Below are 16729 nucleotides of genomic sequence, written 5' to 3'. Positions count from 1 at the left end.
CTGGAAATGCTCGGCAGGTCAGGCAGCATCTGTGGAGAGAGAAACAGAGTTAACATTTCAGGTTGATGCTTCTTCATCAGAACTTTCTGATGACGAAGCATCGACCTGAAACATTAACTTTCTTTCTCTACAGATGCTGCCAGACCTGCTAAGTATTTCCAACATTTTCAATTTTTATTTTGGTCTACAGGAAACTTGGTTAGTACGTGTTTCAAAAGCCTTAATTCTGTCTATGGGATTGACAAAGCAGTCTGATAATGCTGTAAAAACCTTGAGGAAGGGTTTTATACTTGCCTCTCTATTCGATAAATGATAGAGGTTTCTTGAATTGTAAGAATGTAATCAGCATATCCCTCCCTCACTACCAGTCTAGGTGAGTAAAGTCTTGACATTTAGCCCATTGTCTAGAACCTATTTTAGTTGGACCCTTATAAAGCAGAATGGCTCTTGTGCTCAGCCCCTGCTCTGCACTATATGCAACCTATAAAGGCCCACAATTTGCTGTGAAAAAATACCAAGCTAAATGCAAACACTGCTATTAATGTGGTTTAAAAAAAACACAGCCAATTTGTGGCGAGGAAGAGATGCGCCATGAGTTGCAAATCGCCACAACTTGAGATGATTTGCTCTGCTCCACCGTTATTGCAAAATCCGGAGCTTGCTCTCAACTTCCCCATGATGTCAAAACAAATTAAACTTGCTGCAGAAAGTTAGGGCTGGTATTTAACAGTGTAAGGATATTTTTAATTATAAAATTTATCTTCCTGCAGTGCCACGTAACCTCAGAGGAAGGGAACAATTGACATTGTGGCGTTGCAATCCTGTAGATAGTGAATTGTTCCTAGGGGTTTTAAAAATTTGAAATTTAAATTTTTCTTATTTTTTTCTTTCCTGTCTCCTTTTCTCTCTGAATCCAGCCTTTAGTTTTCTCTCTTCAATTCACTTTCTGTATTGTCATGAAGACCTGCCAAGAATGAGGCATATTAATTTCGTCATTCATTTTTAACTGTAGCTGGATGAAAAGATAACTTGTTTGAAGAAATCACAGCAGTGGCTGGAAACATATTTGCATACTAAGAGACAATTGCCTGGAGAGACAATAGAATGGCTCCCTGATCCAATTAACCCAAATGGATTTTGATCACCAGACATTGATTGTGGAACAAGCCAGCATTCCATTCTCCACCCCCCTTCCCCCCCCCCACCCACTGCAGGTGTCTACCAAGATGAAAGGAATCCACAAAAACGCAGGGGAGTTTGTTTAAAAAAAAAACAACTAGTCACAGGACTGGCCCAGGTTTGGTTTTGAACTGCTCACAGAACAGTTTTGGGTCAGGCTGCAACTGAACATAAAGAGCCACTCTCCTGCCTGGGTCTCTCTGTCTCATGAATTTCCAGATCCAGTGAAGACACTGAAACCTTAAGAGAGAAGACTCCTACATCTAAACAAGTTTGAAAGCATCCACTGGGCCCCAACGGAATGGCAAGATATACCTGCTATCAAAAACTATATTGAACTCAAAGGACAGTAAATAAACCCCAGCTATTGCTTCAAACTTTTCCCCTTTATTGTTTCTACTTTTCTGCCTCTATCTGCGTGTATGTTTATCACGCATGGATGCCAGTGTGGTCGTGTCGTGTATTCGTAGTCGTTTTAACCGAATTAGAGTTTTAAGGTTAATAAACTTCCAGTTTTCTTGTTTAAATCTAAGAAAATCTGTCTGGTTGATTTCTTTGCCTTACAATTGGACAGCACTGAGGGGGAGCTAAAAACACAGCCTTTAAAAAAAATTAAACCCTGTTCTGATTAAACCAGGCAAAGGCTGAGAGGGAACCCCTGGACCCCTTTCTCACCTGGTCGTATCAGTATTTAATTTGACTCTAATTCACCCTATTTCATTCTCCTCATTCCTCTGTTTCTGTCCTTATCCTTAATTTTCATTGGTCAAGGAGATGGACTGTTGGTTCCATTGTTCACCAAGGCCCCAGATGCTATGTTATCCACTCTCACTTCCAGCAATTAGCAGATTAAAAAATTCATGAGCTGAAGGGTGAGAAAAAGGTCTAACAAGCGCGACTGATTCTTTGGCCAATGTTTCAACAGGAAATGTGTAGCAGACTGTTCAAGTCTTGCAGCTCAATTAATGTAATAATACTGATAAAAATGGACACCTCTAAACAAGACAATTCTAAAATAATTGCTGAACTATCTCACAAATATCCATCCACATCTTTGCAGCTTATCTTTTGCTACATACTCAAATGTTACTCCTATTTGGCAAAACATTTTTTTTACCTGACTCTGGTTCTCCTTAGATCCCTCCCTCCTGTCTCCTCCACTCTCACCTCCAACAATAAATATGAGAAGCTCATGGATTCCTTTGTTACTAAGAGTGAAACCATCTGATCAGCTGCCGCTGCGTCTGTCCTTTCCACTAAGCCACTGGATGACACTTCCTCTAAGGTTTCCCCCGTCTTAGCTCTGAACTCGCATCTTTCTCTACTTTCTCTTCTATTTCCCCATATGCCCTCTCCGAGCTCATCTTGTCTATAAGATCTGCCTCCTGCTCCTTTGACCCTATTCCAACTAAGTTGCTGACCACCCAACTTTCCCTCCTTGTCCGCATGTTAGCTGATATCGTTAATGGTCTTCTCTCTTCACATGTTGTACCTCTTCTTTTATATCTGCCGTTATCAGCACTCTCCTCAGAAAACCATTCCTTGACCCCACTGTTCTTGCAAACTATCATCTCATCTCCAACCTCCCTTTCCTCTCAAGTCCTTGAATGTACTGTTGCCTCCCAAATGTGTTCCCATATTTCCTGGAATTCCATGTTTGAATCTCTCCAATCAGTTTTGCACTCCGCCACAGCACTGAAACGGCTCTTATCAAAGTCACAAATGACATCCTATGTGATTGTGACCAAGGTAAACTATCCCTCCTCATCCTTCTCGACCTATCTGCAGCTTTTGACACGGTTGACCACACCATCCTCCTCCAACGCCTTCCCCCTGTTGTCTAGCTGTGTGGCACTGCTCTCATCTGGTTCCATTTTTATCTATCTAATCATAGCCAGAGTATCCTTGCAATGGCTTCTCTTCCTGCTCTCTCACCATTACTTATGGTGTTTCTCAAGGACCTATCCTTGGTCCCCTCCTATTTCTTATCTTGATGCTGTCCCTCAACAACATCATCTGCAAGCATAGCGTTAGTTTCCACATGTGGACTGACGATACCCAGCTCTACCTCTCGATTTCTCCACTATTTCTAAATTATCAGACTGCTTATCTGACACCCAGTGCTGGATGTGCAGAAATTTCCTCCAATTAAATATTGGGAAGACTAAAGCTAATTTCTTTGGTCCCCCGCTACAAACAGCATCTATTACAGGCAGAGTCAGGAGAATTGATAATGGAGAATAGAGAAATGACAGATAAGCTAAATGATTACATTGTGTCTGTCTTCACTGAGGAAGATCCAAGAAATCTCCCAGAATTAGAGATCCAAGGGACTAGGGAGAATGAGGAATTGAAGGAAATTAGTATTAGTAAGAAGGTTGTATTGGAGGAATTAGCGGGATTGAAGGTTGATAAGTCCCCAGGACCTGATATTCTACATTTCAGAGTGTTGAAACAGGCAGCTATGGAGATAGTGGATGCATTGGTGATCATCTTCCAAAATTCTATAGATTCTGGAACAGTTCCTGCAGATTGGAAAGTAGTAAATTCCACCCCACTATTTAAGAAGGGAGGGAGAGAGAAAACAGGCAACTGTAGACCTGTTAGCCTTACATCAGTAGTAGGGAAAATGCTAGCATCTATTCTAAAGGATGTGATGAATGGACACATAGAAAATGATTTGATTGGGCATAGTCAACATGGATTTATGAATGGGAAATTATATTTGATGAGCCTGTTGGAGTTTTTTGAGGATGTTACTAATGGAATTGATAAAGGGGAGTTGGTGGACTTAGCATACTTGAATTTTCAGAAGGCTTTTGATAAAGTCCCTCACAGGAAGTTGGTTAGCAAAATTAAAGCACATGGGATAGAGAGTAATATACTGGCACGGATTAAGGATTGGTTAACCGGCAGAAAACAGAGTAGGAATAAACGGGTCATTCTCGCGTTAGATTAGAGATACAGCACTGAAACAGGCCCTTCGGCCCACCGAGTCTGTGCCGAACATCAACCACCCATTTATACTAATCCTACACTAATCCCATATCTCTACCAAACATCCCCACCTGTCCCTATATTTCCCTACCACCTACCTATACTAGTGACAATTTATAATGGCCAATTTACCTATCAACCTGCAAGTCTTTTGGCTTGTGGGAGGAAACCGGAGCACCCGGAGAAAACCCACGCAGACACAGGGAGAACTTGCAAACTCCACACAGGCAGTACCCGGAATCGAACCCGGGTCCCTGGAGCTGTGAGGCTGCGGTGCTAACCACTGCGCCACTGTGCGTTGGCAGGCTGTGACTAGTGGGGTACCACAAGGATCAGCTGTTCAAAATATATATCAATGATTTGGGTGTGGGGACCAAATGTAATATTTCCAAGTTTGCGGATAACACAAAACTAGGTGGGAATGTGTGTTGTGAGGAAGATGCAAAGCAGCTTCAAAGGCATTTGGACAGATTTAGTGAGTGGGCAAGAACATGGCAGATGGAATATAATGTGGGAAAATGTGAGGTTATCCACTTTGGTAGGAGGACCAGATGTGCAGAGTATTTCTTAAATGGTAAGAGCTTAGAAAGTGTAGATGTACAAAGGGACCTGGGTGTCCTCATCAATAAGTCACTGAAAACTAACATGCAGGTGCAGCAAGCAATTAAGAAGACTAATGGTATGTTAGCCTTTATCGCAAGAGCATTTGAGTACAGGAGTAGGGAAGTCTTGCTTCAATTGAATAGAACCTTGGTTAGACTGCACCTGGAATACTGTATGCAGTTTTGGTCCCCTTACCTTAGGAAGGATATTATTGCCATAGAGGGAGTGCAACGAAGGTTCACCAGACTTGCTCCTGGGATGGCAGGACTGTCCAATGAAGAGAGATTGGGGAAACAGGGCCTGTATTCTCAAGAGTTTTGAAGAATGAGAGGTGATCTCTTTGAAACTTACAAAATACTTAAAAGGATACACAGTCTAGATGCTGGTAAGATGTTTCCCCTGGTTGGGGAGTGTAGAACCAGGGGACACAATTTCAAAATAAGGGGGAAGCCACTTAGGACAGAGATGAGGAGAGATTTCTTTACTCAGAGGGTTGTGAATCTTTGGAACTCTCTACCCTGGAGGGCTGTGGAAGCTCAGTCATTGAGTATGTTTAAAGCAGAGATTGACAGATTTCTAAATACCAATGACATAAAGGGATATGGGGATAGTGTGGGAAAAAGGTATTGAAGTGGATGATCAGCCGTAATCGTATTAAATGGCAGAGCAGGCTCGTTGGGCTGAATGACCTACTCCTGTTCCTATGTTCCTATGTAAATATATGTTATAGTTATAAACTTAGAACCGTCAATTGTTACTGTAACATAGTTCCATTATGAAATGGGCTGTGACCACTATGTGTCATAAAATTAATGCAGAAAGTGTTTACAGATTGAGAAAATGTGGCTAGCATTGGATTTACAGTAAATACTGCAAAGATGTTTGTCTGTAGAGGCTTGTCAGTGAGACTGGGATTAAAAATAATAAATACAATGTAGGTTCCAGTGTATTTGTGTTTCCCATTTACTCTACAAATTGTTAATAAACAGCAACAAATTAGTTAAAAGCTTAAATGTCGACTATGCTATAATGTAATATTTTAATTGTAACATTGCATAACCAGTTCAATACCTGAAGCTTTATATTTTTCTATCCCACACACCAAAGTTACATATATTTCATATTTCACCTTTTATTGTTTTCTTTCTAACATAATCTAAAGGTCATATGTCTCGGGTTGGTGATTGTTGGAAAATAAATCACAGTCAAATATGGGCTGAATTTTTATAGCTCGCCACCGTTCTTGGCTGCGAGCTTCAAACGGTGTGCGGCACACGTGCACGATGCATGCTGTGGAGTCGCCGCGATATTTCATGCAGCAGCTCATTACCATGGTGGGGGTGGACCGCCTGCTCCCTATGATTTAGAGGGGGCGGGCACTCTGTCCCCGGCAACGGTGCCCGGCACCACCGCACAGGTTCTGGCACCAGTTTTAAAGGGCTTCAAGCCCTTCCGTTTCATTTCAATGTTTAAAGTGACGTTTTCCAAAAAAAATAAAATTTATTCACACTTCCAATCCCCTCTCCCACCCCTCCAATGAAGAATCAGTTTATTATTTATCCTCTTACCCCACCCACCCCCCCGACAAAAAAAGTAGATTTTCGATCACAACCTTTCTGCCCCGCAGTTTCTTTACTTTAACCTTCAACCCTTTTCCACTATCCTCTCAACCAATCGTGTTCGTTTTTGGTGCTACCCCTCCCCCCCCCCGCCCTGAAAAATTCACTCCTTCCCCCCTCCCCACCAGTGTTCCGCCTTGGATCTCCGAATGGAGATCGAAGGCGCAGGACTTCCGGCAACCAGCCGGAATATCAACGTGGGCTGGCCGTTGTGGAAAAGTATGTAATTATTCATTCATTACAATTTATTCATCTATTTAAATACATTTTTTTTTGTCGAGTGTTGGGGGCCACGCTGTGGCCTCGCCGCTGCCGATAAACTAGGGCGGGGCTTTCCTGGCTTTGAGGCTCATGGAGGGCCTCTCCCGGAGGTATTTTCCAGGCTTCTGACTCCTGACATCAGGGGGCTGGTAAAATTCAACCCATGTAGTTTGTATAGCTCTTGAGTGCTACACACCTTTGAGTTACAGCATAACTGTTTTTCACACACTTTGGCATACATGGTTTAATTCTGCCTCTTTCTGTCTCTGAATTTCTGACTCTTTCTTTTGTGTCTTTCTTGCTTTCTTTTTCTCTTGCCTTCACTTCTCTCACCCTCTTTTCATTACTTCTTTGGGGATATTTACAGTTTTAGCTATGGAATCAGGTTGTGTAAAGTGATCCTACGTGTTTTCTTCCCAAGCTCTTTGGGTCTTTCAATTTGTATCAGTTGCCCAGTTATTATAGAACTTTTGTTTTATTGCTTCCTATCATCCAGATCCAGCATCTCTCTGAAATTTCAATGAACGAATAATTGAAATAAAAGTTTTATAATTTGGACCCATGGTTTGGTCCTGCATGCTGTCCTTGTCTTCCAATTGATATGTGACCCCTTTTATGTCTTCACATACACATGTGCTTATATTTTCTTGTCAATGTTTCTGATCCAATGGGCAGCAGTGTGATTGATCACATGAAGCAAATGGCCACTCAGTAAGGGTAGTGTCAACCATTACTTTCACAAAGATTTGCTGAATTGGTCCCTGGGATGAGGGGGTTGTCCTATGATGAGAGGCTGAGTAAATTGGGCCTATATTCTCTGGAGTTTAGAAGAATGAGAGGCAATCTAATTGAGACATATAAGATTCTGAAAGGGCTTGATAGGGTAGAAGTTGAGAGATTGTTCCCACTGGTCAGAGAATCTAGAACATGGGGACACAGTCTCAGGGTAAGGGGCCAATCAGTCAGGACTGAGTTGAGGAGAAATTACTACACTCAAAGGGTTGTGAATCTTTGGAATTCTGTACCCCACAGGCTTGTGGATGCTCCATCATTGAATACATTTAAGGCTGAGATAGATAGATTTCTGGTCTTGCAGGGAATCAAGGGATATGGGGAGTGGGCAGGAAAGTGGAATTGAAGCCCAAGATCAGCCATGATCGTATTGAATGGCAGAGCAGGCTCAATGGGCCATATGGTCTACTTCTCCTATTTCTTGTGTTCATTCTGCTGATCTCATTGAGCAATCTTGTCTCTAAATGCAGTTTCCGTTTTGATTGATCCAGTCAAGATAGTATAATTTCATTTAATAGGCTTTTTTCCAAAATTATTAATTTTAATAATTTATGTACAAGCAGACATGCAGCCAGACGGAGCTGGAAAACTGGATTACTGCGATTCATTCTGCCTGTGCAGCTGCACTGGCAAGACAACATCGCAGAGAAGATACTGTCAAACTGCTGCAGACAGAGATTAAAAAGCTGGAACAGAAAATTGACATGGATGAAAAAATGAAGAAAATGGGGGATATGCAGCTGTCTGCAGTTAATGACCTGAAAAAACGAAAGACGATACTGGATCAGGTAACAACTTTTATCTATGATTTAAATTTTCTTTCCTGTCTGCTAATTTAGTAATTTAGAAATCTTCTATTAATTATGTACCATTCATTGTCATCAGCGGCTATCTCTCGATTCGAGGGTGACATCTGCTCAAGGTTGCTAGTTTCTGCCATGGGTCTTCAGGTGACTGGGCCGATTCTTGACCCACATATCTTTGGGCACATGGGGTAGAACATCACATGAGGTAGTGGGATCCAGAGTGCAGGATTTGCTTCCTTTTCTTTCCTTCTCTTTTGCCGCTCTGCCTCATTCAGGCGTTTCGACTCAAAGCATGATGCAGCTTGATGGACAAGTTGTCGCCATTTTGAATGATTGGTAGCAAGCTCCACCCAGTTATCAATGTCAATGCTGTCGCGCTTCAAAGAGAGCATCAGAGTGTCTTTGAAGCGTTTTTGTTGTCCTCCCTTGGAATGCTGGCCATTTGAGAGTTGAGAAAACAGGACCTGGCGGATGGACGTTTTTCAGCCATCCGGACACAGTATCCAGTCCATCACAGTTGGTCTTGTAGGAGTTTTGCTTGAATGCTTATCAAGCTGGCTTCAAGCATTTGTTCAATGGTCCACTCATTGAATCTGGATGATGCGGCAGAGGCATTGCTGATAGAATTTCTCTAGCGCTCTTATGTGTGACTGATGCACAGTCCAGGTCTCATTGCAGTACAGGAGTCTGGTGACAACAACTGCTCTGTACATTAGGACTTTTGTTGACTTGCGGAGGTCTTTGTTGTCAAACACTCATTGCTGTAGTTTGTAGAAGGCTAAGTTGGCGCAGCTGATCCCCGATGTTGGATCTCCTCGTCAATGGTGGCCTTTTGAAAGAGGTGGCTGCCAAGGTATGGGAAGTACTCAACATATTCCAAAGCCCCTCCTTCAATATATATGGGAAGTGGAATATTTGGCTGACCAGGTGTGGATTGATGTGAGTTTTGTTTTGGCAACATTTAAGGACAGGCCGAGTCTCTTGTATGCGGAATTGAAGAGATGAAGAGCAGCTTGAAAATCTGGTGTGGAGTGGGCAACAATACTGCAGTCATTCGCACACTATAGATCATGTATGTCTATGGTGGTCAGTTTAGTATTGGCACAGAGACGATGGAGATTAAAGAGTTTTCCATCTAGATGGTATTTAATACCAGAGGGCAGCTAAATATTCGCAAGGTGAATAACCACTGTCAGGTAGACTTTTTCAAAAAAATTTGGTGATGGGATGTGGGCATCACTGGCTAGGGCAGCATTTATTGCCCGTTCCTAATTGCCCTCGAGAAGGTGATGGTGAGCAGACTTCTTGAACCGCTGCAGTCCTTGTTGAAGAGGTACACCCACAGTGCTGTAAGGAATGAAGTTCCAGGACTTTGACCCAGAGACAGTGAAGGAATGGCAATATAGTTCCAAATCAGGATGGTGTGAGGCTTGGAGGGGAACTTACAGGTGGTGATAGTCCCATGCATCTGCTGCCCTTGTCCTTCTAGGTGGTAGAGGTCGCAGGTTTGAAAAGTTCTATCTAAGGAGCCTTGGTGAGTTGCTGCAGTGCATCTTGTAGATGGTTCACACTGCTGCCACTGTAGGTCGGTGTTGGAGGGAGTGAATGTTTGTGGATGAGGTGCCAATCAAGCGGGTTGCTTTGTACTGGGTGGTGTTGGCGCTGCACCTATCCATGCAAGTATTCCATCACACTCCTGACTTGTGCCTTGTAGATGGTGGACCAGGCTTTGGGGAGTCAGGAAGTGAGTTACTTGCCACAGGATTCCTAGCCTCTGACCTGCTCTTGTAGTCATGGTATTTATATGGCTACTCCAGTTCAGTTTCTGGTCAATGGTAACCCCCAAGATGTTGATAGTGGGGGTTTCAGCGATGGTAATACCATTGAATGTCGAGGGGAGATAGTTATATTCTCCCTTGTTGGAGATGGTCATTGCTCGGCACTTGTGTGGTGCCATTTATCAACCCAAGCTTGGGTATTGTCCAGGTCTTGATGCATTTCTACACGGACTGCTTCAGTATCTGAGGAGTCGCAAATGGTGCTGAACATTGTGCAAGCATCAGCGAACATTCCCACTTCTGAACTTATGATTGAAGGAAGGTCATTGATGAAGCTGCTGTAGATGGTTGGACCTAGGACACTACCCTGAGGAACTCCTGCAGTGATGTCCTGCAGCTGAGATAATTGACCTCCAACAATCAGAACAATCTTCCTTTGCGTCAGTTATGACTCCAACCAGCAGAGAGTTTTCCCCTGATTCCCTTTAACTCCAGTTTTGCTAGGGCTCCTTGATGCCATACTCGGTCAAATGCTGCCTTTGTGTCAAGGGCAATCACTCTCACCTCACCTCTTGAGTTCAGCTCTTTTGACCATGTTTGAGCCAAGGCTGGAATGAGGTCAGGAGCTGAGTGGCGCTGGCGGAACCCAAACTGAGCATCACTGAGCAGGTTATTGCTGAGCATCTGCTGCTTGATAACACTGTCGATGACACCTTCCATCACTTTACTGATGATCGAGAGTAGACTGATGGGCGGTAATTGGCTGTGTTGGATTTGTGAATAGTATGGGGGCTATCTCGCAACCTTGCTTGACCCCGGTCCAGATTTTGAAGGCGTCTGTTCCTGATCTCCCACTCAATACATTTGCAGACATATCATCATGGACCCTGGTAGGAGCCTGCGCGTGACTTTGTTTAACGTGGGGACCTTGGGGCACTGTCCTTGATCTCCAAGTATTGTCTCCTTGATGTGGTGGAGAGGCATATGCGCTCTGACGATCCCTTAAGTGATGCCTTTGGAAGCTCCTTGCTCCTGGTAGGCCCACCCACGGTTGCAAGGTGAGGGGAGATGCCAGGCAAAGCACGGTCCAAAAAGTCCTCAACGGAGAACAGATGATGGAAGACTGTGCATCTCACCGGCTGTGAAGCGGAAGAAGGCTGCAGCGGCAAGGTGGTTCTGGTCATTGTGGTTTGACACGTCATTGAAATCTGACCACTAGTCCATCAAGATCGTGTGGACATATATCATTAATTATACTGTGGGTAAAGTAAAATATGCAAGTTGGAAAATCAAAGTAGCATGTACCTTTAAGAGTGTATTGGGCAGGAATTCAGTGATCTCTAATTGAAGCTACCAACCATCCCAATACCGAGCCATGTTTAATTCACTTTGCAACATCAAGTGGACCACAGCAAGTGAGCAGTTCTTTCTTTTGGGCCTCCTTATCTCGAGAGACAATGGTTACGCGCCTGGAGGTGGTCAGTGGTTTGTGAAGCAGCGCCTGGAGTGGCTATAAAGGCCAATTCTGGAGTGACAGGCTCTTCCACAGGTGCTGCAGAGAAATTTGTTTGTTGGGGCTGTTGCACAGTTGGCTCTCCCCTTGCGCCTCTGTCTTTTTTCCTGCCAACTACTAAGTCTCTTCGACTCGCCACAATTTAGCCCTGTCTTTATGGCTGCCCGCCAGCTCTGGCGAATGCTGGCAACTGACTCCCACGACTTGTGATCAATGTCACACGATTTCATGTCGCGTTTGCAGACGTCTTTATAACGGAGACATGGACGGCCGGTGGGTCTGATACCAGTGGCGAGCTCGCTGTACAATGTGTCTTTGGGGATCCTGCCATCTTCCATGCGGCTCACATGGCCAAGCCATCTCAAGCGCCGCTGACTCAGTAGTCTGTATAAGCTGGGGGTGTTGGCCGCTTCAAGGACTTCTGTGTTGGAGATATAGTCCTGCCACCTGATGCCAAGTATTCTCCGAAGGCAGCGAAGATGGAATGAATTGAGACGTCGCTCTTGGCTGGCATACGTTGTCCAGGCCTCGCTGCCGTAGAGCAAGGTACTGAGGACACAGGCCTGATACACTCGGACTTTTGTGTTCCGTGTCAGTGCGCCATTTTCCCACACTCTCTTGGCCAGTCTGGACATAGCAGTGGAAGCCTTACCCATGCGCTTGTTGATTTCTGCATCTAGAGACAGGTTACTGGTGATAGTTGAGCCTAGGTAGGTGAACTCTTGAACCACTTCCAGAGCGTGGTCGCCAATATTGATGGATGGAGCATTTCTGACATCCTGCCCCATGATGTTCGTTTTCTTGAGGCTGATGGTTAGGCCAAATTCATTGCAGGCAGACGCAAACCTGTCGATGAGACTCTGCAGGCATTCTTCAGTGTGAGATGTTAAAGCAGCATCGTCAGCAAAGAGGAGTTCTCTGATGAGGACTTTCCGTACTTTGGACTTCGCTCTTAGACGGGCAAGGTTGAACAACCTGCCCCCTGATCTTGTGTGGAGGAAAATTCCTTCTTCAGAGGATTTGAACGCATGTGAAAGCAGCAGGGAGAAGAAAATCCTAAAAAGTGTGGGTGCGAGAACACAGCCCTGTTTCACACCACTCAGGATAGGAAAGGGCTCTGATGAGGAGCCACCATGTTGAATTGTGCCTTTCATATTGTCATGGAATGAGGTGATGATACTTAGTAGCTTTGGTGGACATCCGATCTTTTCTAGTAGTCTGAAGAGACCACGTCTGCTGACGAGGTCAAAGGCTTTGGTGAGATCAATGAAAGCAATGTAGAGGGGCATCTGTTGTTCACGGCATTTCTCCTGTATCTGACGAAGGGAGAACAGCATGTCAATAGTCGATCTCTCTGCACGAAAGCCACACTGTGCCACAAGTGAGCAGTAAGCATTGCAAAAAAAGTATATTTTTTGATTATTAACTTAAGTTCATTTTAAGGCTTTTGAAACGTTTTTATTCCGTTAACTGTCTTCAAACTTGACACTGATTGCAGAAGTAATTTTACAATGGGAGACATACATCAGAGATACTCCATTATCTAGTAGTAGATCATAACTTCATAGCCTCTGATGTTTGTCAAGAATGTTCCTACAAAGCTAAGAAACTCAAGATCCACATTCAGCCCAGCTCTTCAAAACTGCATCTATCCTGATATTTAAATAGTAGTAGGAAATTACAAATATTACCTCTGTTCACCCCTCTAGAGAGTTTGAGTATAATCCTATTCATGACACCACCCCCATCTCTTCCTGGACCCAGTCATCTAATGAGATGTTGGCAGTAAAGGTGGGACCTTATGCCCACTCAGTATAATCAGTTTAGTTAAAGCAAGATCCAGTCTCGAGGTGGAGAACTGGAGTCTCCATAGTAAAGGAGCTGTTAGGTTTGTTGACAATCGCAAAATTTCCCAAGACAATGGGCTCACCTTGAGGTGAGAGCACAGGCACACCGGTCCAGCTACAGAATGTGTGACAGCAGTGCTTCAGCACATGATGCACGCTGCTCTTTAGAATAGGAAGTACTTGTATACTTTCTTGTGGTTGCCTTATGAATTTCAGGATTCTTGCAAGTGGCAAAATTATTTTTTTAAGGAAGAGTGTGCACTGTTTGTGAATTTCGCATACAATTATAACTGAATGGTTTGCAAGGTTCGTGAAAGGGTGGTGTGCCTAGAAATTAGACAGCTTGTCAAATTTTGGGCTTTAGCTAAGAATTACAGATAATAAATGATATCATCCACTTGAGCCTTTGACCACAATAGCTAGTCAGTTCTGTACCTCTAGTTAAGACACTCCATCTGATACTTACTAAACTGATGTCATCTGAGCTTAATAGACTAGAAGATGTTATTTTCCTAGGCCTGTCTCAGCAAGTGAGAAAGCTCTGTATCTTCGTTGTAAAATTACTGTGTTTCATGAGGCATGACTAACCATGTTATGTTTGTACCCATATTTCCTACCACAAAGACTCAAGAGATGATTCATCGAGTCTGTCTTATACGATCATGGTTTGCCTTCTACACACCATCAGCTCCATCTGCCCTTTTCCTCCCCACTCACCAATCACAAAATCTCTTGGGAGAGACAAAAAAGGCCAATTTAGGGTAAAAAATGGAAATTCCTCTGACTCCTGAAGACAATCCTGTGGAGAGTTAATTTTACACATCTTACTGTACAAAAAGAATCATTTTAATGTCTTTGTTGCATGAAGGCTTCTAATTTTATACTTTCTGCCAAATTCTGTCATCAATTCAAGTTAAGCAATTTGCCGACAACCTCCAATGCTTTTAGCATTTTGTAGTACGAGATCGTATGCCCTCTGAATCTTTTTCGAATGGAAACTAGTTTAATTATGTGATGTTGCCGCTATAATCTTTAAGTACCAGAATCATTCCGGCATTACAATTGGCTGTGTTTTATGTGCTCGTTTCTTAAGATGTTGCAGTGACTACAAATAGATTTGTGTATTGACTGTTCAGCTACTTAATGCTATGCCAGCAGGCGGATAATTGAGTTATCAAAAGATTAATCTATAGAAATTTTTTTGTTTTTGATGTGACTGACTGGTTTAGTTCTGAACATACTAGGGGAATAAAATCATATTTCCTTTTTGAATGGTTTGATAATTTTGTTTTCAATCAGATACAAGGGAAAACCATTTCAGCACATTCAGTACCTTGAAAGTTTATGCTCCACAGCAAGTCAACAAATATAATAAAACAAATAAACTTCAGTTGAACACTCCATCTGAATTACAAGCCCTTTCTAATTTTTGACTCTATTAACTGTAGTGCCTCAGCTGTAACCTGCCGCTTGCCAATTGCTTTCCGTTCTGATATAGGCTTTTTGTCATTGCCTACTACTCGCTCCATGTGCTGCCTTTGAATCCACCCATCTCTCTCCAGGGAATCTGCTCTTTAACTTAGTTCAGCTTGAAATCTGTCAGAGTGTGTGTGTGTGTGTGAATCTTAAGGGAGTGGATTAGATGATCTCTTAACACATACTGAGGGTAAGGTGATGTTGCTGGTTGAAATTCTTAATTTAAACTGAGCAAAAAGATAATTTTGTAATCATACCAAAAAAGAATCACATGAATCTTGCCTGAAAAATTCTTGGAGTAATAGTTCTTTTCATTACTTACGTTGATGCCTTATCCAGTGAAATGGCGAGTCTAACCTTGATTCGCAAATGTTGATTGCTGTCAGGAAGTGAATAATCAACATTTCTAGACTCTATTTCAAAGTAACAATATTCATCTAAGATGTTTGGTTAGCACAAAAAACGCTAGTTTGATTTGTGCCTTTTTTTGCCGGCATAACATTTATTGTATTTGAACTATCATTGCAGTTGCTCAAAAAAGTAAGACTGATTCATTTTGTAAATTGCTTTCACCAGCAACTAATGTTTAGTTTAGTGTGAGTAAAAGTGTTACAATTGTTGCTTGCTTGAAGATTAGGGCTGATTTGGAAATCATATGTTTATTTTTAAACATTGATAACATGAATGACTAACGTTAAATCAGCTAAAATTTGGTAAATGGGAAATTTCTGAAAGTGAAGCTGGTGTGGAAGATTGTTTAATAGCTGACTGTATATACTTTATGTATACTTAATATTAATGAAAAATGGGATTCTTACTTGGGTCTTGTGCTTGACGGCCCAACATTTTAATGCAGTTACTGCTGAATTTGAAAGCGATCTAATCTAAGAAAACATTTTCCTTAGTCACAATGAATAATAGCCCGTTTTTTGCATGCTTCATCCATTGGTAGAATGATGTCATGTTTATTTACCAATTGATAAAGGTTTTCTTACAGTACAGTGTGCATCTGTCTCTCAGAAGGAGGTAACTGAGTTTGAACACTAGTCACTCCATGTAATTTTCCATTACAATATAAATAGTACATATGTGTTGGTCAGGCAGTGAAGAAGAATGTATTTTGATTTCCATTTTCTTCCATCTTTAAACAGATCTTTTTATGGGAACAAAATCTAGAACAATTTCAGATTGATCTTTTTCGACATCGTTGTTATATGGCAAGTCTTCAAGGTGGAGAGTTACCAAACCCGAAACGACTTCTTGCATTTGCAAGTCGGCCAACCAAACATGCTATGGGTCGTCTAAATATTTTTTCAGTGTCTTCTTTCCATGCCTTGGTGAGTTTTTTGTATTTAGATTTTATTATAAATACAAGGAAAGGAGCGCCTTAGTAGATCAATGAACCAGCAATAATTCATTGCAAGTTAAGGAAAAATACCATCAATGACTGTAAATATTTTAAAATTGACAAAAGTATCCCCAAATTTTGTTTTTTAATACTCATCTATATAATTTATTAAACATGATAGAAAACTGTATGATACAAGTGTAACCGCACTTTGCAAATGATTTATTGAGCTAAATAAATTTCAGGGCCAACTACTGATGAGTAGATTATGGTGATCATTTAGTATACAAGACTGTTTAGATTGCATGTGTGAAGCTTAGATTGGGTGTAATTATTTTTCTCATTTATATTTCCTTGAATAATAAAGCTTTTATTATAGCACTGGAAACTGTGGTCTCTGGCTTAGAGTAGGAGATAACTGATTTTGGACACCAGGCACTCTATGTTGCCTTCCACTAGAAGAGAGCTGTTCAGTTATGATCTATTGGTGTTTCATGAAAATGAGATTTT

The 16729-nt window shown here is 42.2% G+C and overlaps 1 protein-coding gene across 4 annotated transcripts in view; it reads left to right on the top strand.

Annotated features, from left to right (window-relative positions):
• Positions 1 to 16729, top strand: part of LOC137374430 (rho guanine nucleotide exchange factor TIAM1-like) — a 428220-nt gene that overhangs the window by 166645 nt on the left and 244846 nt on the right. For all 4 annotated transcript variants that reach the window (XM_068040529.1, XM_068040530.1, XM_068040531.1 and 1 more), the window contains 2 exons: positions 8015 to 8239; positions 16023 to 16208. In XM_068040529.1, the coding sequence (XP_067896630.1) occupies positions 8015 to 8239; positions 16023 to 16208 (411 nt within the window). The remainder of the gene's footprint in view (positions 1 to 8014; positions 8240 to 16022; positions 16209 to 16729) is intronic.

This window comes from Heterodontus francisci, chromosome 10 (genome assembly GCF_036365525.1).
Source record: "Heterodontus francisci isolate sHetFra1 chromosome 10, sHetFra1.hap1, whole genome shotgun sequence".
NCBI lineage: Eukaryota > Metazoa > Chordata > Chondrichthyes > Heterodontiformes > Heterodontidae > Heterodontus > Heterodontus francisci.
The sequence above is the reverse complement of the archived record's forward strand: the minus strand, read 5'-3'. Positions and strand labels throughout refer to the sequence as shown.